This window comes from Cottoperca gobio, chromosome 12, assembly GCF_900634415.1.
Source record: "Cottoperca gobio chromosome 12, fCotGob3.1, whole genome shotgun sequence".
Lineage (NCBI taxonomy): Eukaryota > Metazoa > Chordata > Actinopteri > Perciformes > Bovichtidae > Cottoperca > Cottoperca gobio.
The window spans coordinates 19,652,004-19,678,078 of record NC_041366.1 but is presented as its reverse complement, the minus strand read 5'-3'; the positions used below and the strand labels follow the sequence as shown (position 1 = coordinate 19,678,078).

The 26,075-nt window shown below is 43.4% G+C and overlaps 1 protein-coding gene across 13 annotated transcripts in view; it reads right to left on the bottom strand.

Annotated features, from left to right (window-relative positions):
* fnbp1b (formin binding protein 1b) overlaps window positions 1-26,075 on the bottom strand; it is a 44,570-nt gene that overhangs the window by 5,452 nt on the left and 13,043 nt on the right. For 3 of the 13 annotated variants that reach the window (XM_029444093.1, XM_029444094.1, XM_029444095.1), the window contains exons 3-12: window positions 22,364-22,420; window positions 21,736-21,883; window positions 16,271-16,333; window positions 14,787-14,891; window positions 10,244-10,372; window positions 9,336-9,482; window positions 7,393-7,602; window positions 5,713-5,901; window positions 827-841; window positions 516-551 (exon numbers count right to left, since the gene is read on the bottom strand). In XM_029444093.1, coding sequence (XP_029299953.1) covers window positions 516-551; window positions 827-841; window positions 5,713-5,901; window positions 7,393-7,602; window positions 9,336-9,482; window positions 10,244-10,372; window positions 14,787-14,891; window positions 16,271-16,333; window positions 21,736-21,883; window positions 22,364-22,420 — 1,099 coding nt within the window. Of the gene's footprint in view, window positions 1-515; window positions 552-826; window positions 842-3,139; window positions 3,233-5,712; window positions 5,902-7,392; window positions 7,603-9,335; window positions 9,483-10,243; window positions 10,373-14,786; window positions 14,892-16,270; window positions 16,334-21,735; window positions 21,884-22,363; window positions 22,421-26,075 lie in introns of all 13 variants that reach the window. The other 10 variants (XM_029444101.1, XM_029444102.1, XM_029444103.1 and 7 more) reach the window with 5 other exon arrangements.

Sequence of the window (26,075 nt, the reverse complement as noted above, 5' to 3'; positions counted from 1 at the left end):
GTGTAGCTCTATATAGAGGTACACATTATAAGTGTAGCTCTATATAGAGCATACATTTCACAGAATTTGTGCACTCCAATAAAATGTTATTTTAAAGAATTGTAGTTGTAACATTTTTATACCTTTTAAAGCAGGTTATCTGTTTCCCCCTGTTTCATGTTGAACTCAGCGTCTGCTTGGCAGTAGCTTCATGTTTACCGCTCAGATATTGAGAGTGATATCAACCTTCGTCTCAGCTAAATTTAATACGTTTAGAAACTCTTCCTTTAATCCTCAAAGTGCATCTTTGGCTGCGGACCCGGCCATCACAGACTTCTCTTACAGTATGTTGGATATCACAGCACAGCATTCTATACAACGTAATGATATCATGCAGTGTCAGGACGTGAGTGAGCAACTACAGATCAGATTAGTGTTGGTTACAGGGACACACGCTTTGTCGAGACAAGGAGGACTACCAGACGGACTACGAGACGGACAGGTAAGAAGGTCACACGTAGAGTAAATCTGATCACCTCAATGAGATTCCGGACGTGGGAATTGAGTGTGATCTGCATCACAGAGACCACAAACACGGTTTGGGAGAGACATGACGAGAACACAACCACAACACGGGAAAACAAAACATAGACACAGAAATGAGACAACGACGTGAGTCTGAGGTTCAGCGTTGAGTCACAGCAGAGATTAAATTATTATTAAATCCATAAATTAAACAAAAAGGTAACGGCGTACACAACGTTATTAACAGTGTGTTACTGGGAGGACGTGACATGCGTGCTATGGTCATGCCGCTACGGTCGTGAGGTTATACGGTCATGCTTACCAGCTTGAGAGAAAGCTTCATGGGGGGGGAAGGAGAGAGAAATGGCGAGGAGCGGGAGAGAGAAAAAGACAACGGTCAACATCAAGGAAATATTACCATTACCATTTCTTTCCCCATTTTCCTTTAAAAGAAAAACTTCTTACATGTGTTTTATGGAAATGTTTTGCCAAACTTCACCATTTAAGGAAAAGAGGGTACACGCACATACAGGCTGACGGATCTGGGTTCAAATCATAGCTGTGGTCAGCGATAAACCCCCCCCCCCCCCCCCCCCCCCCCACTCTTTTCTAACGTGGTGAAGTTTGACATCACTTGTATAATGGATTAATGAGAAATGTGTTGGCAGAAAGGCCAACCTACTGCACAAGCATGAAGTAAAGAATGGGGATATCAAAGGGAAGACAGATGAACATAAATGGAGAGAAAGAAGTAGAGGGATGGTGACTCGGGACGGATGTACCCTTTACTCCTTCTCCCGTTACAATGGCACGCAAGTGACAGCAGAGGGCGCCACAAGCATGAACACATCAGCAGATCCATACTGTTGACATGGAGGCAGATACTGCTTTCAAAACCAAAATATCCAAACTCCCTGGTTACAGGATCTACACACGTCCAGGACTTTATGGAGCTCAAATGACAAGTCGCTGAATGAAGAGTGATCATGAGCTAAAAGGCAAGTGGATTAAAAACAACAAAATAAATGTAGAACAATTTGCTGAGTTGTTTGGAACACAAAGAACAGAGTGCAGAGCCTCGGCGGGTAGAGCCGGAGCAGATGACTTGTAATCCTGTTAGAGGCTCACAGGCTGCGTCTCCGAGCAGCTCTCCTCTCCTCACTCCACTAATCAACTCATCCACCTGGAATGGCCTGTTACAGTCTTCACTATGATCCTGCCTCCAACCTCCCCATCGCTATGTTATTCTTACTTTTCCTATGTAAGCAAGGTTTAATTTGAGGGCACATTTTAAACACAGCTTAAGCTGAGTATTAAAGGAGGGGGGGGGACGTGTCACTGAGAAGCATGAGACACAAACACTTCTTAGACTCTGGGTTAGGATTTAGTTTGGGCCTTGTTGTGGCGTAAAATATGTTATTAAATGTTTCTTAAAAACCTAAAAACGCGATTAAATTGAAGAGCGATGCAGAGCTCTCGCTTCAGATACATATTCTGGGATTACTTTACAAAATATGATGAATAACTATATATTTATTAGAATAGTTTTTTATTTAAAGAGGGGATTTTATATATTATATATTAGGTGTTTTTAACATTTAATAGGCTGTTACAGATTATATATCTTCCTGCTTTTGTTTCTATTTCACAAATAACTAATAAATAAATGTAACTTTTGAAGAGTTTAAGTCACTTATGTTTCAAATGTAAAGGGCGGTAAATGCTTGTCCCTGATTGGCTTATCCTGCTTCATGTGATAAATCATGTGATCACTTGAGAGTAGGAGTACGTTGCATGATAAATGTGTTTTATTCTCCACTTTCAGCAAATGTATTTGTATTCTACGATATCTTTTCAGAGCTTTCTTCTTTACGGATCCGCAGATCTACCTGAACTCTTCCCAACCGCCCGGACACACAGAGATACACAGGTATATTATGATCCTTACAGACAGATAACATCGCTGCAGGATGGCACAACCAGCACAAAGAAAGCCCTGGAGGGGTGAATTCTGGGTACTGTAGGCTGAACCCAGATCCAAAGTGTGACCAACACCTCGCCTGACGTCACGTCCACCTGACAGTGAGATTTGAATAGCGAGGAGCGGGTGATTGCTGGCTGGGATAAATGGCTTCCTCACGCCCGTAATCCCCCACATCCTCAGGTGCTCGTGACACTTTGTGAATTGACCCCTTGTGGATGCTCAGTGGGGAAGCCCTGGGACAGCTGCGAGCAACAAGTAAACCTCAAGCGGACACATGTGATGTGGGATGAAGTCATCTTCTCCGAGCCATGTGATCCACACTGAGCCAGGCACAGACACCAGCCTCCTTTGTGAGGACAATTTGCCTCATTAATTGTGACGTAAAATATTATTAAAAAGGAAAACTTTACCCATACAATGACCGTTTGTACTCCAATTACTCACCCTGTGTTAGTTACTTTGGTACGGTGAGTAAATTGATACACAAAGTATTCATTTAATGAGGCTACTGTATGTGTGGTGCATGGCTTCTGCTAATCACACACATTCAATAATTATTCACACTTTCTTCCACCCACCTGAACCACACACACACACACACACACACACACGGCTGGTACTCACTGATGCCCATCTTGCACACACACTTACAACATATTTCCTGGCTTCGAAAGCATATGTGGGTCGACCCAGAGTCCTCTTCATGAGCTCTTTGTGACAAATGAGCGAGCGCTGGGATTGCTGCTGTGGTGGTCGTCAGAGAAAACACAGCTTTGTCAATGAGACAAAACAAACAGCACGGACGTCTTTAAGATCTTACACTGTATACGGTCTTAATGTCACTTTTCCTGACGCACAAAACACACACACGCGCACGTACACAGTTACTGTGGATGGATATGCAACACACAGAGGCTCTCCTGCAGGGGTAGACATCCCTCCACTGTGCAGAGAGACACCAGCTGTGATGCTACAGTGTGTTCCCCTTGCAGGAGGTGGGAGAGGAATACAATTGTTTTTCCTTAGAGTATAATAGAAAGTAGGTTTTATATGTTGCTTTTGCTTTGTTAAATCATTAAACAGGGTTTCTGCTGGAGGTTTACCGTCATAGAGAGGCAGGTACGCTGTGACCTTATTTATTACTGCTCTACTTTCTTATCACTAACCAGCAGGACATAAAAACAACTTTAGGACCTTGACCCTGATAAGTGGCATTTCTCAATATGAGATGTAATATCTCCCAACATCAAATACAAAAACATATTATGGCAGGCAAAAGAAAATATTTAAGACTTTTGTCCATTTCATTTAAATTTGAATGAAAAGCTTTATTAGGACGTTCAGGACCTGCAGATACCCTGTTACAAGATGCTGGTGATGAAGTGTTGCTGGTCAGCCTGACGGATGGATTCAGGCCTGTTTGTGAAATAACTGAGGACTTGCTGTGACTCTGCAGCAGCAGCCGTGCAGAGGCATTACCCCAACATGTCTGTCAGTGAGGCAGGAGGGCCAGCGTCCCTCAAAGACTTGTCTTTACTGGATCAATCATGCACCTTCTGTTGCCTTTTAGTTACCTATAACATATGGTAGATGTATTCCATATTCTACACTTAACAACATCTATAAACATGGAAAACATAAACAGGTTACTACTATGAGACATGAAAGGGGGACTTGATTAAATGTGCTGTTGTGAGATATGGAAAGGTGTAGAGATTCTGCTCTGACACGGTTCGTAACCTCTCTTATCCTCCAACAACTTCATTCAACCTTTGTTACGCTCTGAAATGTTACAGTCAAACTTCAATCTTTCTAATCTGTGTAAAGTCGACAAACAAAGCATCTGATTCAACTCTTATCGAGCGCTGTTTCAGCACTTCCGCTTTCAGAACGTGCACTTCCTGATAGATCTGTCCCGCTCTAGAGAAAGTACACACACACTTCTCTTTTTTTTTTTCTGCCGACCTTCAATGGTTTCCTCTACGATACTCTCGCACCGACTGCACTGTTGCACCGTATTGTTCTTCTGCCTTTTCACACGTCATGTTTGCACCGATTCATACAAATGTTTTTACTTTGAGCAGAAATATGAGCATAAACAAAAAAACTATATTTGTGTGGGGTCCGGAAGGAACACGTGAGTTACCGCCCATTCCTGAGGTCAGGGAGAGCTGAAGTGTGTTACGGGAAAGCGTGACATGACCTGCCCCGGCCGGGCAATTCCATTACAAACACACACTTGGAGGTTTACAACAGGAACGGGTGTTGACACCCTCCAGGACCCACCAGGCTGGTGCTGATAAAGCCACCCTCCGGGAAGCCTTCTACAGTTACTCTGGCCTTCCCGCCTTGTGGGGTGGGTGACTCAGTCAGCCTGCTGCCTCACCCACAACCCATCACTTTGTTCACGTTGTGAGCTTATTTTTCCTTTTGCCTGCAGCAGTATGTGGATTTGGATTCTTCTGGTGGTGATATCATTGAAGTAGATCCATCTAGTTCTATCGTATTCGAGAGGAACACTCGCACCAAAACCGTGTAGATTGATAAATAGCATTGACCTGTAACCTTTAACCTTCTTCTTAATGTTCTATTCTTTATATAAAGTGCAAACTGAACAAACCAAAACAATCTGCCTCCAGCACAGACTGCAGAGAAGTGCGCAGGGAGCTACTGCAGTCTCCATGCTACTGCCAAGACTGCTTAGGCGTCTTGCTTATTTCTGTCAGGGGTGGGGGGTGGGAGGGGAGGTGGGTGAGAGGGGACTGTTGTGAGTTAATATGAAGAGGGACAAGATGGAGAGACTGCTAGTGAGTACCATGGATTTATAGTTAGGCGCTACAGAAGCATGCTACAGAAGCAAATAGGCTGAGCACTGTATGAGTGAAGGTAAGAGGCCTGCTGTGCTTCACAGATGTGGAATGATAGTAACCTTTATGAAGGCCGTTCTACGACCATACGGGGGAAATGAAAGCTGAAAAGGGCCAATGTCAGCACTTCTGTGTAATTGAGGTGACATTACCTACATGTTAATGCCTTCAGCCACCAGAGATGTTTAATCACGACGCCATGGAGGCATCGTGACCTTCACATGTAAGGGACATACCTTTTAAAATGTTTTTAACTACACCTTTGGAATACTTCACTCATACAGTGTAGAAGGTACTCAGATACATGTGTAGGATACACACACATGCACGAAGCTTGCTGGACACACACACACTTACCCCTCGCCTCAGGCTCCGGAGGCAGTGCATTTTGGGTTTGGAGGTCATGAAGTCGTTGAGGCGGTGGGAGAGGGGCTCCTTGTGCTGCTTGGGAGACTGGGGGTCGTTGGGAACAGCAGAGGGTGAGGGCGGGGATGAGGCTGGGGGGGCAGGTGGGGGCTGGTGGGGGGACGTTAACAGGGACATAAGCTACCAGTAAGAGAGGGAGCCGTGACGGAGGAGAGGAGGAGGAGGAGGGAAAACACAGAAGAAGAAGAAGAAGTAGAAGAAGAAGAAGAAGAAGAAAGGGGCAAGAATCCAACGAAAAAAGACAAGAGGAAGAGGAGGGAACACAAAACGAAATAAATAAGCCTCCTACAAATATTAAAGAATAAACACATAACAGAAATTAAAAGACAACCGAAGGTACTTCAAGCCTCGTGTATCAGTTGTTATGTTGTAGAAAATAATGTCAAACATATAAAATAAACAGTTAAAAAGAAGAAAAACAACCAGAGTGAGTTAGGAAGCGTAACATTAGTTAAAGCAAGCGGCCGCAAAACAAAGCAGACGGCAGAGAGTTCCAGTCAAAGCGCATGCAGGCTTCCATTTTAGAAATCCTTTTTCAATGTTCCCTCTCTTTCCCGACCTCCTCACATGCCAGCGGAGGAAGTCACCACATCCCCGAGGATATCAGCAGCTGCATTTGAGGTCATCATCAGAGAAATCTAATTGCTTATCGCTGTCCTAAAACATCTGACTGCATAATTCATCGAGTCGCCGAGTTTCAAGATGAAGCAGAGACGAGAGCTCAGACACCACAGAGGGTGCATGCATGGCCGAGTGAGTCAGACAACCACCGTCTCTGCACGGCGGTCACGGTGCTTCTGTACTGAAATATCAGAATGTTATATTTTCATATGTGTTCCTGTGATGCCGGCATGCATGTAAAGTAGAAACACCTCTCTGTATGACTGTCGGTGCTCCCAAAAACCTTGTATAGAAAACTAATCCTGAGTACATCAAGCGCAGATGACACCACGTTCTGTGCCCAGTCGGTACGCTGCAGCCTTTCTCTCCCCCACACACACACACACACACACACACACACACACACACACACACACACACACACACACAATTACTCACTCAGGCTCTGCTCTAATTCAATACCGACATTGCCACCAGCCCATAAGACAGTCAGAGGTCAGTTGTGCTGTTGAGAAGCGGGAAACTGAAGGAGGCTACTCAAGCGTTGATCGCCAGTCATTGGAAGGGAAACTGTTATTTCAGATCAAGTTATTATCTGCCAGTCGAGTGCAACCGAAGGATGACAGCAGAAGTGCATTAGTGTGTGTTACAGAAAGAAGTTTTCCAAAGATCGGTGAGGGTGACTGCCAGGGAGGAGGAAACGGATGGCAAATAATAACAACACAAATGGCAATGCTAACATCAAGTAGCAACATGTTTGTTGAGCTTCAGTCAAAGAATCTACTGGAAAATGAAACTAAATGAAATACGTGCTAGATATGTAACAGATAATACAGATGTTACATTGACCACATACGTTTCTATCACGAGACATAACCAACATGACATACTACAACCCCGCAGTGCAACGTGACCTCCAGGTGAGAACTGCACTAAAAACCAGCGAGGCTCTGCTGTGAATTTGCGTGTAAGTGTGCATTCATGTGTTACCTTGTTCTTGTTCTTAATGAAAGGCCACAGTTTGCCCTTGCTCTTGCCAGCAGGCCTCTCTTTGGCCTCTTTGGCCTCTTTGGCCTCTCTGGAGTTGGACAGGCTGGTCTCAGACACCGTCCTCTTCATGGCCTGGCCGTAATCCTCAAAGTCCACATCTCCCGGAGGCTCGAACCCCGATTTAAAGGACTCCACCACCTGCTTCGAGTCCTAGTAGGGGAGAGTGGTTTTGGCAATCAGCAACTCATCTTTGATTAATCCACTTTAAAGGAGATGTATTTTGGGTTTCTAATAGAACATGTTTACACATATCTGTCACATGTCTGGGTCTTCTCTCTGCAGTGTAACGACACTGTAGCAGCATTTCACTAATATACTAAAGTACATACGTTTAAAGGCTGTGTGCATTTGTGTTTATTTAGCCCACACCTGCTTCCTGACATTGACGGTAGAAACATACAATTCAAAGCCATGACCTAAAAGAAGGGAATCTCTGTTGGTATAGATTGTCCAGCTTATCAGCAGGTCTGGAGATAAGATGCGACACAATAGCGGGTCTGGTGGTCTCTTGTTTATAGTAGTTTTCTCTCTGATAACTGAGTGCGTCATGACAGCAGAGAGAGAGAGAGAGAGAGAGAAGAGAGAGAGAGAGAGAGAGAGAGAGAGAGAGAGAGAGAGAGAGAGAGAGAGACAGAGAGAGAGAGAGAGAGAGAGAGAGAGAGAGAGAGAGAGCGCCGTTATCCAGATTGTGGGTCACAGAAGAAAGACCTAAATCTGTCAGGCAGGAGTTATGACAAAAACACTGAGGTCGGGGACACAGCCAGACACAGCCAGACTCATCCGACGCAGGAAGAGGGACATTAATCAAGTGGCGTGCACGTCGGCCTACATGAAGTGATAAGGGCAGAGGGTCTGGTTGGAGTTCGGATCAAGGGGTCAAAGGTTGTGCAAGTCTGTACATGAGAGAAGAGTACGAGAGGAAGAGAGACGAAGGAGCAAGTGATATGTTGTTCCCCGCCGTTGTTTACTGAGTCATCTCCCTGGAGTTGAGCCAGGCAAACAGCTCGACGTACACACACACACACACACACACACATATATATTGTGCGACAGTCTTGTTATTTTGTCATACGGCAGGCAGCCAACATGTGACATCTCAATGTATCACACTGCTTATTTAGTTTACTCTTTAACGTAGGCGACAGCTGCCTTCCATTTCAATATCCAAATCATAAATAATAATTAGACACGGACAGAACTTAAGCCAACAACTGTGTTTTAGCTTCATACACAGTCTGAAATACACAGTGTCCAGTTAATACTGTATGCCATACAAACTCGTTGTATAATAATGCATATTAAATTCCCCCATCAGCTCGGACAACTTCAGGTTCCTCTGCAAGTTATTCCAGGAAGAAGAGGCAGTTATAGTATATAGACTGTAGGAAGCACAGAGATTCTACTTCCTCCTATTTCCAGAACGGGTACAAAGAAACTGAGTCAGGTGAGAAGATTAATACCACTCTCATATCTGTCCACGACGAGAGGCAGATGTCGTTACCTTTGGACAGAGCCAGGCTAGCAGTTTCCCCCTGATTTCAGTCACTATGCTAAGCTAAGCTAACCAGCAGCAGCTTCATATTTACAGTGAGTGATATACTTTTTCTCATCAAACTGTCTTTTTTCCGCAGAAATATCACAAACGATTACTTTAAATGTAATGGACCGCAGCGATGCTTCCTCTGCCATCACTTTGTTGTTCACAGGTGGAGTGTTTTTATCTCTAAAAAGGCCCCCGAAGAGAATCAACCCACCGGCACATTTGTTCTTAAATGACAGCCTCATCGGCCGTGAGTGGGTCATGTGACTGACACACTGGCAGAGTGAGTAATACGTCCCTTTATGGTGGAGTGTGCACATATATCTCATCCCTGTGTACTCACAGTCGTGGGCTCGATGGACTCGGCTGCTTTCGTCATGCCGTCTAAACACTTCCCCACGATGGGCAGCACTTGGCGGTCCACGTCTGCGAACGTCTTCATGCACACTCCTAGCCTGTCAATTCTTTTCTCCTCCATGTCTTGAAGTTTCTAGATAATAAAAAGCAGACATTTTCATACGTAAATACAAGATTTACTAGCTTGTGTTGTAGAATGAGAGGGGGGGGGGGGGGGGGGGGGGGGTCTGAAAGAGAAGTCTTTTTATACAGAGCATCAAAGAAGTGACGTATCATCTGGGAAGTCTCTTCTGCGCTTCACATCTTGTAAGAGTTTGATCCCTTTAGAGAAGAGCTTGGAGCTCACAATCTGTCACACAAAAGAACTGCACTCTTCTTAACGAAGGCTCGGTGCTCTCAGTGTTTTCCCACATGTTGAGAATTTATTTTTAGTAGTTGGCCCTAGAGGGGAGTGGGGGGGGGGGGGGGCTGCACTGCATTGAATTCACAAGCTACTGATTGCACATGAATGCACCATTCTGTCCTGACTTTTTAATCAGTCGGCACGTTCAGCTGCATTTCACAAAGAGTTTTGAAAGACAGGAATAATAAACACAAGATATTTCTGGACGGGTCATTTTTTGGGGCTATTTTGCTTCCATAGCACGTCTTCTGTCAGACTAGTGGAAAGAAAACATCCAAAATACACATTAAGGTGTTTATTTGACCAACGTCTGTACATTTCTCCTACATTCATAAAAAGGATAGCATTAGATCATGCTATTTATTGCATATTTAAACATTCCAGAAAACTTTTAATAATAATAAGTAATCAACTGGGAACGTTTCATAGGGATAGCTATTAGTTCAAATGTTTTGTCTCCCCTTAACCAACAAATAAGATGTCATATTTACCTGGAATATGTTGGGGATAACTGTAAAGTAATGTTCATTCTGCTCCTGGTTGAACTTTTGCAGGTAGGAGGAGTAATCGCCCTTACTGTCAGAAGCCATCTGGTGCCTCATCTGAGCTTGCTGTCGTGCCTGAAGAAAGAAAGAAACACAGAAACATGCACATTAGAGACACGCCAACCCTCAGTGTCCCCTGATTAACACATACATATGGGTCACACACACACACACACACACACACACACACACACACACACACACACACACACACACACACACACACACACGCAGCAAGAGCATAAACATCTACATGAATTACACATTGTTTTGCACACGAGTGTTCACGCATGCACATTTTCACACATAAACATAGAGCTTGCAGATGTAAGGGCACAGGTGCAAATCCATGTCGGGCGACAGCAACAGCCATTGGCATTCGACTACACTGTATGTCGGCCCGAACAAACTTAAAAAGAGGAAAACAACCGCCCTGCGCAGGCTGCAGAATGGAGGGATTTGGATCGTGATTGCCCGCCCAGTCTGGCGTATCTCTACTGTTGATAATGCTGATTATTTTAAGCTAGTTCGGTCACAGGGAGGCAAGGCAGGCAGTCAGAAACGCAGCAGGAGCAGCCTACTACAGATCCAACATAAGCAGATGGAGATGAGATTATCTCAGCTAGACAGCATGTGGGGTGTGTGTGTGTATGTGTGTGCTGTGTGTGTGTGTGCGTGCGTGTGGAGCTAAGCACTCATATCTGTTTCCTCTTTCCTTCAGTGGTTTCATTGGGTCATCTATAACAAAGAGTCCCCATAACCCTGATCTGTCAAAGTCCTGAGGGAAACATTTCAACGACCAGTTTTCCCCCCACGCACCAATCTGAGGCAAGAGTTCTCTCACACACACACACACACACACACACACACACACACACACACACACACACATCTGGGTAAGTATCTGATGACATAATAGAATAAAAAGGAGGACATCAGAGCGGAGACACTCGTCAGACACAATGGTACATTATTTTCCAGCACAGGAGGGAGAGCAGTTAATACCTCGAGTGGAAAACGATAGTCACAGCTTTCAAAAAAATAAAAAAATAAAAAAGGAATGAAATCCAGAGTGAAGCTGAAAAGCACATGTGAAAGTCCAGCTGTTTGAAATCTGTGTGAGCATGCATTTAGGGATGTGTGCTATGCTGGTGTAGGTGCATGCAGAGTGGTGGCGAATCAGTTGAGAAATGATGCGGGTAAACATAATCACCATGGTAACATGGCAGATAACAAAACACACTGCAGCAACATCACATCCTGTTGTCATTCTCTGGAAATGACCTGGTTTTTCTCTGTTACTCTCAACTCTGCGTGTGCACGTGTGCATCTATATATAAATGTCCACCTATGTTTGTCTCCAGTATTTATCTGAATGAAAGATATATCTGTATCTGCATGTACCCTAAGGCTGCAGGATATCAGGAACATGTGCGATAACGTTGTTGAGTATCTCAGTAATGATGTCACTTGTCTTTCTGCTGCTAAAACACAGCGAATTGCTCGCTGAATAAACAAATGAATACTCTTTAAACTCAATATCGCAGCCCGAGTCTATCTATCGGTGGACATTTGAATGAAAGCTGTCGCCTTATGCAACATATTCAGCATTTCTTTCTTTTCTTTCTGTCTTGCACGGCACATATAAACCTCAGGGTGAGAAGGTGATCAGCAGAAGACAGCGAGACAAGCCACTGTACAGTACAGGTAGCAGATCAGACAGGACAGGGCACGTTAACAGTGACCTCGTCGAGGGCCGTGTGTCAGACTCCACGGGAGAGCGTGTGTGTGTGTGTGTGTGTGTGTGTGCGTGTGTGTAAGTCGAGACGGTGTGTGTTCCCACAGATATAACACGCTCTCTGTCCGCTGAACCTACCTTGTGGGAACTTCGCTTCAAGGTATTGCAAGAAATAGATAAACAAACACAGACAAAGAAAACAAAAAAAGGATTGTTAGCTGTTTCCAGCTAAACAAGGAGTTGCCATAGATGCACTTCCTGATGTGTCATCACTCAAAAGGGAAGTTTGTATAAACAAGTAGTAGAGGCAGAGCAGAAGTGGCATCTTTATGATTGAGTTTCTCCTCAATAGGGAAGTCTTTGAGCGTGAGGGCCAGGAGCACCCTAACCTACCTAACCCTAACCCTAACTTAAATGTGAACGTCTTCTTCAGTAACTTATCTGATCCTAAAGTGGCCTTCAGCTACAGAACACTAACGTACACACACACAACGACGCCTACAAACATTTCCTCTTCTTTGCCCTTCGTGCATCTATTCTGTCTGAGCCAGGCTTACTTACACCCCAAGGCTTCAACCATGACACAAACACAAACTAGGCTGCGTGATGTCATTTCTAAATAATGGAGCGAACATGTCACAGAATTGAAACACATGATCTGCGCTATATTTGACTTTTGCTTTACTTTTAACCTGATGTAGCAAATGTAATAATAGAGTGGCTATATATTCTATATGCAACTGAGCTAAAGAACTTTAACACCCAAGGACAAGTCATGAGGTGTCGCAGCTCGAGTGTCTAAACCTCAGACAGATCTACACAAGTGACAATACACACATAAAACACACACTTCCTTTCTCTTTGTTCATACATCCGCATATTCAGGCAGTTGTTCTGGAGCCTAGTTACAAAATCACAGATGATAAACTAACAGATACAATGCACCAATAAAGTGCACGTAAAATACACGTGGGAAGGAAATCTTCCAGTGACTGAAATGAGAGAATTCCCTCTTCAACACGCTCCCACTGAAGGGAATATCAGATGTGATCATGTGTTGCAGTGATCTTACACACTGACGAGATGCTGAAAAGCCTTTTCATTATGACTTATTTAAGTGCTTGCTAATGTTGGCCACAGCATCTTAGTCACATGACCTGCGAGTTTGAGTTTAAAGGTGACGACACGGATGATTTTGTTTCAGCTCATTAACTATAATTCTCACATCAGCTCCATCGCTGCGTTAGATTGTGACGGCGTCGCGGCAGCTGCTCCTTCTCCTTTCATGAAGAGATTATAGAGAGAAATAAACGTCAAACTTCTCAAACTTCTCCATCGTCTGTTTTTTTCAGAATCTCCACCTTATTTTTGAGCAGAAGTCTGAACGCTGAGAATAAGATCTATATTGACAAATATGAAAAAATAAAGGAATAAAGAATATGAACATTGTGAAAATGTGGTACTTTCTTGCTTAATAGTAAGTAGCTGTTCTGTATCAATGATCACTTTACACAAACAGTGATACTAAAGCACTGAATGCTGTGCAGTGTGTCGTGTAGGAGTCTGTCAGGCTCCAATAAAGGAAATAACTGTAATCAGACGCCACTATAGTTTCAACACTACTTTCTTGAGCTGCTGTGCCGGGTCTTTCCAGTCGAGTTCAGTGTTCGGCTGAGCCTTTTGTAGCTTCTTGGCTGTACGTCCAGAGTGCAGAAAGGCTCTTTATTCCAGCCCCTACATTTGCATAATAATCGGGTCTGAACTGTGTCAACTCTGAGCCGGAGCTCTGCTGCAACAGCTGATGAAGCAGCAAGAGCACGCGCTGCTGACCCATGATGCCTTGCGGGCGTGGGAGCCATGTGGGTTAAAGGCTGTGATTTTGAGCGCTCTTTTAATTGGTCATGACAACAGGAAATGACATCAGCTACAAGTCTACAAGTCCTGAGAATCGGATGATCGCTGCATCATGTGCTGAAGAGTGTAATCAGAGGAAGACCAAAATATATATTTAGATTTTTCACTGTAAAAGAGCAAAAAACCAAGTGATGTGTGTAATCCACAAGAGCTGCACAGAGGAGTCATTGGTGATTCATTTCTCATGCAAAAATGGCATAAAATGCTGTTTTCAGCCCCTCAAATGTGGAGATTTCCTGCTTTTCTCTGATTTATTACATATTAAAGTGAATATCTTTGGACTCACAAGACAAGATGTTTAAAGACATTGCCTCGGACTTTGAGAAACTGGGATGGACATTCCTCACTATTTTCTGACCAAACAATTAATTGATTCATCTAGAAACGATTAATTGATAATGAAAATACTTGTTAGTTGCAGCCGTAACACACACAAACACACACAAGCACCACCGTGGACACAAAGTCCTCTCTGTTGCTAAGGTCCATACAACCCAGCAGAGTGTTTGGTATCTGCTCTGCAGCGATAATGAGGACTCGGTGCAGCCATCAGCTTTGTTTGTGCTGCTGAGACAAAGCCAGCTTTTACACACAGACCCTGGCATCAAACACATGGTCACTCAATCTTCGCTGTCTCCAAAAGGAGGAGTCACGGCTTGGGGGGGCATGGAAGGGGGGTGGGGGGGGGGACAAAATGTAAAAGAAGGTTGGCGAGAGAAGGGAGAGAGTGCTGGGAGGGAGGGTGAGGGAAGGCCAGGCGATCGTGTTAAGCATGAGGGGAGAGGACAAGCTTGCGTGATCGGTGGCTGCTGCGCGGGAGCGAGAGATGACACGTACCTTTTCCACGTCAGCCTTAGTCACGTTAATGTCAGCGTCCATCTTCTCAAAGTATTGCTGTGCTCTGTCTGCCTCTTTACAGTCTCTCTCAAACTTTCTTTTACACTGAAAAAAAGAGAAAAAAGCACATTTATTATGTCATTTTCTAATCTACACTTTATAACCTGACCTTTAAATAAGCATCGTAAAGAACGTCATAACGTGTAACATCTACGTCACACACACTTCAGACACGGCATTGTCTGTGACAGAGGTCAGTTTATGCCATTGACACGGCGATGTGGTCTGTGAAAGTCTGCAGCCTGCAGATTAAATAAATGTTCATAGTGGCCATTTGTGTACAGAAAAACAAGCATTCATTCAACCCTCTTTCGACCCCTCGGACGGAACAATCAGTGTTTGTTGGGCCAGCGTGCACTCTGAACTGTGCCTCTCTGCCTCGCACACAATGGCATCATTGAATGCACAGCGCAGTTTGAGGAGGACAAGGCAGTTATGCATCTCTCTCACACTCTTTCTCTCTCCCCCGTCAAAGGGGCCAGGCAGAGATAAGAAGTGGTGTTCTGTGCAATCTCTCTTTCAGCTCCTTCACTTGAACAAATAAAACGGACACTGATCATATCCAGGTTTCTAACAAAGATTGCAATTATACAGTAATGTGTTTTTAAATGAATGTTAGTCTGGCCTACTATAGGACACACTTACATTTATATTTCGTCAGTATTTGTGGCAGATCTTAAATCAAAGCAACATTATTTATGTATTATAATTAAATCCTCATGTAAGACACTGTCCTGTATATTCATCCCACACTTATAACCACCGCTGTCTCCATTTTGAGTCAAATAAACGACACATTGTGTGATGTTTATGGTGAAGACATAACAGGAGGTCCCTCAGGGCTCTGTACACGGCCCTCTGCTGATATGTTCTTTTCTTATTAATTAGAAACAGCCTGCTCGCCGCCCACTGTATGTGCTCAGTTTGTTATAATGATATTAATTATAATAACACGGCTGCTCCTTAAGTAGCTTGTGCGTTAGTATCAAGTGGTGTTGATGTTGATTGATCATAAAACTGCTGATCTATATATATCAAACAGGTTTATATTTCTTTACTCTGCACGAGAAGAGCTGACCTCGATGTGTTTGATGTGGTATTTAATAAATACTTAAAGCAACTGAAAGCACATAAATAAAAGTCTTGTGTTTGCTGCTCTCTTTGAAAACAGACATACATAGTTAGCGTGAGCTAGTTTCTAATGTTCTACTAGAACTGACGCTTTTAGCCTTTAAAATAACGTATGTGACCTGCAGCTGCAGCGAGTCATTTATTCACAAATGTAATCTACATATATAAATAATTAAATATTAGGAGGAGTGCAGAAGTAAGTCACGAGGTAAGTTCTAGTTTGTTCTAGTTCTAGTTCAATGATCAGCTGCTCCTAGTGAACAATTGTGCTGCACATTAATGGGGTCACTCACCGATTCCAGCTGTTTCCACGAGCTCTCGATGTGCTGCTGTGCCTTACGCCCATCATGGAAGGACTGTCGGAAGAGAAAAGAGTCAAATGTATTAGATATTATCATACCATTCACAAGCTTAAGGGATTTAAAAGCAGATGACCTTGACATCGTAGGGATAATAAATTAGAAGCAGTTGGAGTGGGATTCTCAACCATATCATTAAACACTATGAATATTACTCACACTGCGACGGGGAAACATTCATTTAAGCTGAGAAAGTAGGTCAAATAAAAATAAATATACACTATACTGTAGCTGCATTAAACATGCTTTACTCTAAGAGATTTGTACGAACTCGAGCATATGGCTGTAAGTTGATTTCATTGAAGAGAAGCCATTTCAGTTCAACACAGCTGCACCAAAACAGTACTGTGCTACACTTTCAACATCGCACCGATACTAAAAGTCTGAATGAAGGCGAGAGGTTCCAATAAAATAAGAAAAGGTCAAATATACAAGTAACAAAGATAGTGTTGTAAATCTGAACAGACGCTGTTTTTATGAAGCTGCAGTCACATGTTGTGTACGGGGCACGGTGCCAACGGTCTGTGTTGTTAAAGAATAACTTAAAAGTGCATTCATTTCGTTAACTCGGTACGAGAGACGACAATGAAATCTGCTCAATTCTTTAACAAGGAAAAGAGATTTGCACGATGCAAGAAAAAAGTCCAACAATTGAACTATTGGAATGACATTTGGTGCAAACATTAATGTCCCCCTCAGGATGAATTGTAATAACTTTAGTGATCCTCTGACTGTTTATTCTAGCGCCACCATCAGGTCGACATTTTAAATTGTCCAACACTTTGGTTTATGACCAAATACAGTACGAGCAAAACAAGTGACGTTCCCTTCGACGTGTAGCACATTTGTTATAACTGAAGAGAAGGAATCAGAACCACCACACACACATCTAGCGGGAGACAGTCACAACCGTCAAGTGTGGCATATTAGCCGAGGCTAGGTGGTAGCCGCCGGTCTGAACTCACACAGCACATACGCTTTGTGTTTTTGTAAAAGGCCTCACTCGGCCTATATCGCTCCAGGGGACCGGAGCACTTGGCCGGGAGGCAGAGCACATCTCTCTGCAGCTCTCTGTGTGGACCACAGCCAGATCCCCTGGAAACATGAGGCACCAACTTTAAACCTTTTTCTTCAAATGAGATCGTGATTACTTATGAAGCATGCACATAACTCCTCCCAAGTCTGCGGTCACGTTAATCTGCTAAAGAATCCAACAAAACGTCACAGAGACTTGACTATCAATGAGGTATCCCATGGTTACGCTGACTGCAGAAGCGAGGGTCAGTAGCTGAGCTGAATATCGATGCAGCGATTCAATAACGAAACCCGGCCATTATAAAGGACAGAAAGCTTTCGCTTGTACTTCTCTTGCATTTAAGCGCTTTGGGCTGCACAAGGAAGGCCTCAGTATTCTGCGTGCTGACTCAAACACACCAGCAAGAGATGTGAAATTAAGACTGAAGTAGGAGGCCTACAGGTTCATCCAACCTGAACGCCACACGAGGTTTGTTAGTGACAATGTGCCGTGGTTCACCTCAGGTAGTAGCACTTCTCATTTCCCAAAGTTATGAGGGAAGCTGAGAGAAATGAGGAAGTGCTCCAGTGTTTCAGAGGAAGTATTTCAACAGAAAATGGGACATTGTGGAGCCTCTGAAGTCGAACCGATGTATGATCAAACATTCAGTTCCACTGCTGCGAAGACCCTGACCTTCAAATTCCTGTTTGATAAGAAGAGTCCTATTCGGCGAGGAACATGTGCCGATAGATACGATACAGTGAAGATACTATGAAGCCTTCTCTCGCAGCAGCAGCAGAGTGGGTGATATCATTGTTACTGTGTTACTTTCAACCAAATATTTGTCTCCATAACAACATATCTGCACAAAACAGCATCCCATGCTGTCTGTGTCAACACGTCTTCCATCTCTGCAAAGATAAACAAACTGCGCTGACACTCTTTACCCAAACAGCTCCAAGATCCTGCTGGACGACGAAGATCCACAGACTAAAAGCCGAGAAACGTGAGCTCGGTCACTTTCAAACACGATGAAACAAAGAGTGCATCATCGTCTGTGTCAAACAGCCAATCTGGGACGCAGCTATAAAACTCTGCAGCCATTTAGACAGATGTTCTGCAGTGTTAGAATCCGTACACTGCAGAGATACTCTTGCCTGCGCAACACAAGAAGGATTAAAACCCCCCCCCCCCCGGTCTTTCTTCGTCCTTCTCAGTAACAGCATGTGACTGCTGGCCCTGTTCGGGACATCTGGGGTACTTCAACAGGTCGCTGACCTGAAGCTGTCACTCTCACGTGCACAGACGCAGTGCCAGAGAAGCTGGAGTTACCAACATGCTAACAGATTCTTCACCCTGACCTGAGCTGACTGAGACAGACATGCTCTGGTGGGTTCAGAGCAAACAATGACACGAGGTGATAGACAATGTCTGAAGAATGCACCTATTTTGCGAGGGGTTAATGGGAATGTGAGGGCTGGGAGCAACTAAAACTTCACGCATTTGCACTTTTGTGTTTGTGAAGAGGTGCACGTGAACATCTGTGCGCACGTCACTCTAACTGATGTGTTAGGCTTTCATCGACGTGACTTGGTTCATAGGAATGTGCACCTGCAGTCAGTACAATCAGTAGGGACTAGAAATAACCACAAGTCATACGAGATGTAGAGACGAGAGAGATGATCAAACCTCCGGAGAGACTCTCCTCCTCGTGTTTGGACCATTAGGTGGTTCAAACAGAGTTGTATTGCTCAGGTCATTTATACTGAAGTATTCTGGATTGAGACGTGCGTGCGGCGGCTATGTGAAGACGCAGAGATCAATTCTCCTTCTCTGCTTATCCCTATGTGTTTTTCCACTCAACAGAAGAAGGCATGCGAGGCTCCTCCAGAGAGACGCGCTGTTCTTCTTCTGTGGTTGCAGCTCTCTCCTCTGTCTCCGAAGAGATAAACGAGGACAGTATCCTCTGCCAAACCCACCTCAAAGATGTTTTACAGCCCATTATAGTTTTCAGCTGACTTCACGCTAAACGTGATGCTCACCTCGCAAACCCTGCCAGCAAAATAAGATATCTTTTCAATGTCTCCAGCTGGTTGAACATGTCACATCGCAGCAGGATTAGGACAGATACCTCCCCCAGAAAACCCAAAGGTATAATTATGTGCTGTGGGTGCAGAAGAACTGAACTAACCCTCAAGTGGACATCAGTAACACATGTCGATAAATACAGTAAATACAGTGGAGAGACGAGTGTCTGGATGTCTCGCTGAGTCTCTAAGGGTCTCTATCAGTCGTCATTAGAGAGGATAATTGTGATCAGAGGCCAGTATGCTGACCGAACACGTTTTTATGATTCCTCAGCAAAATTACAGTCGAGTGAGACTTAGGCTCTTCATCCCATATTAACTCCGCCTGCTCTTCATCATTGCCTGTTATACTATTAGGCCCACAACAAGCAATGCCTGGCTACTACTACTTCATGTGCCTTTCTAATTTAAACTAAATATCCAGACGTCGGACACTAAAAATCTTTAATCAGTTTAAAATATATAGTTAAAAACATCGTAAGCTTAAACTGGTTAAAAAGTCAATTTACTTTAAAATTGTTGGAAATATTTGGGAAATTGCAACACAACAAAAACTATAACATGCCTGGTATGTTTTTAAGAATTTTCTTTTATTCAGAAATGTTCCACATTATAAGTTTAAATCTAATAAAATATGTTTCCATAACACATAAAACTCGAGTAGTCCGACCTATAAGACTAGGGTCCGCTTTTGCAAAAAACAAGTATATCTGTTCTCAAATAAAATCCTTTAAGAACATTCTTGACCTCACCTCCTGTGCCACCCCAAGCTGAGCTTAGCAAGAGGTCCACTCGGGGAAACAGGGAGAGTTACAAAACAACCCCACATGAGAAACTAATGAGGTATTATTTTTCTTTCTCCTTCTGGTCTGTCGTGTGGATTGTACCTGTCCAATAAACCGGCGGGCCCTGACCTGACCCTCCCGTAATCCCACTGTCTGGGTCCGCCTGCACCGCTTTGTCTGACTTAGACGCAAATATTCATAAAAAAGCTGCAACGGAAAGAAGACGGAGTGGTGCTTCAAGATTCATGTGAATGAAATTAGAGAAAAGAATGCGGCACCTTTCAGAATATTTCTTTTTCTAATTGTGGACAATGAAACGTTGAATGTTGTTCTATATAAAGGCTCATTTTCTTGTAGCTTAGTTGCCTTTTTAACACTTGAACATGTCAAAGACTTTAATTCTCCATCATTCGTGAGTGTGTTGAGGGAAAGCTTACATTTCCCCTACAAGGACACGGCTCTGAATACCACTGAGAAACTATTTGCTCAATGCCTTTTATATGAAACAAGCTTCTGTTCAGAAAAGACACTGTAAGTTATGCTATGAAGGGAACCCCCCACCCCTAACTAACTGGAGGCGTGTTTAGTCAAGAGAGCCAGACACATGACACACTAGGAAGACAGAGGGGGGGGAACAGGGATATTATTTATACATATAATAGAGGAAAACTGCAGGGAAGTGAAGAGGAAGAGGGAAGTCAGCGTGACATCCTGCAGCCTCAGGACAGCAGGCGTCTGTCCATTAACCCTCTATTTGGACACTAGAGATACAGATGCCAACCCAAGCCAAGCCAAGTCAGGCTAAACCAAAGCCAAAAGGGTAAAACCGGCCTGGGGGCGGGCATGAGAAGCGCTGGAAATCCCCTTTTCTCTTGGCGTTTGCTACGAGTTGTAAACTGATCACTAATAACGAGACCTGCTTCCTGTATTTAGGTGATGTATCGGATGCGGCGACACAGAAGTCACCATCATGTCCACATGAACATTTACTCTAAAAAGGCCACTGTGCCTTTGAGCAGCCGTCTGCTTCTGGTTTTCCACTCCAGTTCCCTCAGCTGGACATCCGTGACACAAGAGTCCATGACACATTGCTTTCTCTCTGCTCCTCCAACAACTCTATGGATTTAATGGGCACCACACTGTTATCTGTGAATCATGCGCAGCAGGTCCACCGCTTTTCCAAATGCGAGGACCAAAGTGACTTCACCATTAAGGATAGTGTGTGGTGCGCCGATCTTTTGTGAGTTTACAGAAGAGAGAGAAATGAGCCCGTAATGATAGAGACGATAAAAAGGACTCAGTCACGTTCTGCTCTCCTAGCGAGCCTTTGGGTGTATCTATATTTACTCAGTGACCTCATGTTCGTGCAGAATAGAGTAGGCAGAGGGAATGGGCTACTTAAATTCTTGTATGCCAGCTTTTCCTTTACAAAATGCATGTCCTACCTAAAATAAAGGTTTGGTGTGAAGCACTGGCATGTGGGAAATGACAATATATAAAAATATGTCTCACCGTTTTTCTCTCGGTCTTGAGCTCCAGCAGGTAGCGCGACAGCTCGGTGATGATTTGAGACGTCAGGTTCTCCGCTATAACCTCGTGTTGACCGGCGTAGTCATTTAACTCATTAAGTGATGTCAGGAAGGCTCGACAGAAGGTGTACCTGGTGACGCACAGGAAGTGATGTCAGAGGAGCGAAGGGGCAGAACACAATCACTTTGTTCAGTTGGGAACGTGTTGAATGAAACGTCGTTGTTTTCTGAAAGAGAGTAAGGTGAGCTACAAGGCTATAGCTAGCATCCGGTTAGCTTAGCTTAGCATAAAGAACGGAAACAGGTGGAAACAGAGAGCAACAAATTCTGCTTGTGAAAACATAAATGTGCATCTTTACATGCAGGACTAGTTCTTGACTCATCTAAAAAGAGAACAACTGTATTTTCTAACATATATTATAACATATTATTGCACATTTGTTGCTGTTATATATTGTACGTTGACGTACTTATTTCTCTTATAACTTCTCTATGTTCTTATACTTTTATTCTAAAGATGGAGCAACTGTCACGTTACCTTCCCTTGCAGGGGTCCATAAAGTATTTCTGATTCCTTTCATTTATTTGACGTGAAAGATCCTTTAACTTACTTGCTCTCATCCTCTTCTCGTGAGTTCTTCTTGGGTTGATACTTCTTTGATAAATTCCTGTGAGGACAAAGAATTCAGCCTCGTCAGACATTCACTCTGCAGACAGGTAGCGCACCACGCCCGGTATATTTCCCTGACACTGCCCTTATTGAACCTGCCAAAGGATCATCCAGTACACCATTCAATCCAGCAGAGTGCTTCCTTCTTCTTCTTCTTCTTCTTCTTCCACTACATCCGCTTCCCTCTCTTCTGGTCATAAATCATGCCCTCCAGGAGTATGCATGCAGAAACAAACATGCTTTTTCTTCTGCAGCCCTTGTTTTGACTCTGGCTGCATGTAAGTGGCACGACATGAGTGCAGCGTGAGGAGGAGGACAAATGAGACGTTGTGAAAGGATGAGCTACAAGCTGAAGGTGAACAACAACCTTTGTGATGGTTATGACCGACTTTAATCGTCCTTCTCTTAACCGTCTCTTGTGGTGTTTGAAAGGTTACAGTTCATCGTGTCGCGTTTGTTTCATCGTGCGACACACTCAACGCCCGACCGCGCCGACGCTCCGTTTGACGGCCACTCTGTCGACAGAACATAATAACGTGCAGTGTGCACTGATGGATTTGGGTGAACATTGTTTGCTTACGCCTTCAGAATCCTTTGTGTTATAATTAAAGGGCACTGTTCTCCGTCTAAATATAAGCAAACAAGTGACGCACGTACACACGTACACACAAACAAGCAATGAAAGTTAATGTAACAAGGATATATTAGGGGGAGAATGTTATGTGCCACAACTTAAATCAATGCTTATTAAAAAGTATTGAATGGCTGCACAGATTAAATTAGTTTAAAGTATATTAGATTATATTTGATTGACTTTATTGTCAGTGGATATTGGTCCAATGTGATAATTGAAAAAGAAGAAATATCGAGTCTGGAACTGGAGACGGACGCAGTGTCTCTGAAGAAGATATTTAAAAAACTTTATGCATATTACATTACAGTTCATTTAACTTTTCGACTTACAAAAAGTGCAAAAATATTACATATAAAGTCCCTTCAAAAGTGTGTGGAGCCTGGTGTACCTACCATCATGCTGCAGGGGTTATTTTTATTATTCTTATTGCACATTATCATTGTAAACTCGATGTTTGCGTATGAATCTGAGAAAAAATGTAAAAATATATATATTTTATAGCACTTATGGAATCTAAATGCGTCAGCGTGCACATGTTGTAAAAAGGTCGTGCTGAAATAAATAAGGCATGCGTAAAAAAAACAAAAAACGGTAACGTGTCTCGCTCTGCTCACATCCCCCCACGCCTCTGTGGGTGTTTGCACTGTTGCTAGGCAGATCTATCCGTCTATCTCTCTCTCTCCATGTCCTTCACACCCCATCTCTAATTATAGTGCTTGTTCCCACTAACTCTTTCATTCACTCACAGCCACATGTCAGGTGTCAGATTGTATTTGTCCGCTCACCTCAATAACATATTAAACATAATTGTCAAAATTAGGCTAGCAGCTAGCACTTAATTAGGATTATACAAATACTGCACATGTGTGTGTGTGTGTGTGTGTTCCCTGTGTGTCAGTGTCTGGAAGATGACACCGCCGTGGCTGCTACATACTGGTTTCAACAGACTCTTTTTTTCACGCTCAGCCAGTCTCTTTTGTTAGCAGGACTTTATTCCCACTGTGTTATGGATTATGGCAGACTGGAATTTGGGGGAGGGGGAGGGGGAGGAGGCATTAATGCATTGCCCTGCAATGACTAGACTGAAGCATTGTGCATGTTTACACCAATGCAGGGGGAGAGGATTACTAATGGATTAGAGCAGCATGGGGTTTCTATGCTGGTAGAAATGGTACAAAGTAGTGTAACAGCCATGGGGGACGTTACATTGGGGAGGAATGTAGAATATTTCATGTAGTTTTTACAGAACTTCTGCTGAACCTCACTTATGCAGCTGGTGATTTGGGGCTGCAACTAACAATGAAACTGTTCAATTATTATTTTCTAGAGTAATCGATTAGTTGTTTGGTGTATAAAATGTCAGAAGTGTTTCCCAAAGCTCAATATGACGTCGTTAAAAGTCTTGTTTTGTCCACAACTCAAAATATATTCAGTTTACTGTCATAGAGGAGGAAAGAAACCAGAAAGTTTTCACATTTAAGAAGCTGGAATCAGAGAATTGTTAATCAATTAGAGAAATAATCGGCAAATATTCATCCAAAATGGCAGAAAATGCAGCTTTCAGCCTCTCAAATATGGAGATTTCCTGCTTTTTATCATATAAACATCTCCACAACAACACAGATGAGAGTAAAGAGGACAAGAGCTCAAGCGGCCAATTCCATTACTTTATTAGATCCAACAGCCCTGCGTTTCTTCTGCTTTGAGCGTCTCCGTTAGATTAAGCCTCGTTACATGAGCTAAATTGATTAAGAGGGATAATTAGTCCGGAGGTATGGTCAACTAGCACCAGAACAAAGAAGCACAGTGTGTTGAAAGCACAGGAAAACCCTATGACTCAAGCTATCCTGTCAGTACATCCTCATTTCCTCATCGTAGCGTTTTTTCTGACAAGTGTGCCAACGTGCATGCGAGTGTGTGTGTGTGTGTGTGTGTGTGTGTGTGTGTGTGTGTGTGTGTGTGTGTGTGTGTGTGTGTGTGTACCAGATAAAAGACACAGTTTGACAGCGGCTCCTCTGTGTAAGCACAGTGAATGAAAACATCAGCACCATCTGTGGAGCCTTGAGTTCAATAAAAGCCAACCTGCCAAGGCGGGATGAGACGACCCGCCGTTCTTTTGTCCAACATGCTGTAGACAGATGCTGAATAATGGAATTATGGGATATGTGTTTGTGTTCAAATGCATATGCAAATCTGCAAAAAGGAGGTATGACCCTAACCCTAACCCTAACCCTAACCCTAACCTGAATACTTTTTCTTAGAGCTGCAACGATCTGTCGAGTAATCGATCAGTCAATCATCAGGGGGGGGCATCTCAAACTACTTTGCTGTTTCCAGCCTCTCAAATGTGGAAATGTCCTGCTTTTCTCTGTTTATGTCATATTAAAGTGAATATCTTTGAGTTTTGGACGACAAAACAGGAAATTGAAAGACATTTCTTGGACTTTGAGAAACTAGAATGGACCTATAGATCTATAGAAGACCAATAGATTGTAGATGTAGAATAGATTATGTTATTATTATAGTTACAGTCCTACAGTCTGTTCATCAAGCATTTGCATTTAATAAGTTTGACATCGATTCTCTTAATTCAGATGTTTCCGCAAATGCGCAGAAAGAGAAAAAGAACTGAACAAAATCCTCAAATATAAAACAGCAGCTGTGTGAAAAACATACATTTGTGTTTGCTGTGTGTCTTTGAGTGACAGGTTCACGAGAGCAGGCTGTAATGCATGTAAACTCAGACAGCTAGTCCTATTATCTCAAGCGGACTTCAGTTAAGTGGTATGATGTAGAGGATCTGTTGCTATGTGAATGCTGGATTGGTATTGGCTGGTCCCGATGAAATGGGGGGTTGGGGTCTCTACTTTAGAGCATTAGCCATATTGCCAGGCGCCTTTAGAGATGAGGATTGTGGATTTGGGGGGTATCTCCCACTGTGTCGGGATGCATGAGGACTTAAGAGATGGATCCTCTCAGTGCAGGGCTGCTCGTGCTACCATCACTGCCTGAGAAGCAG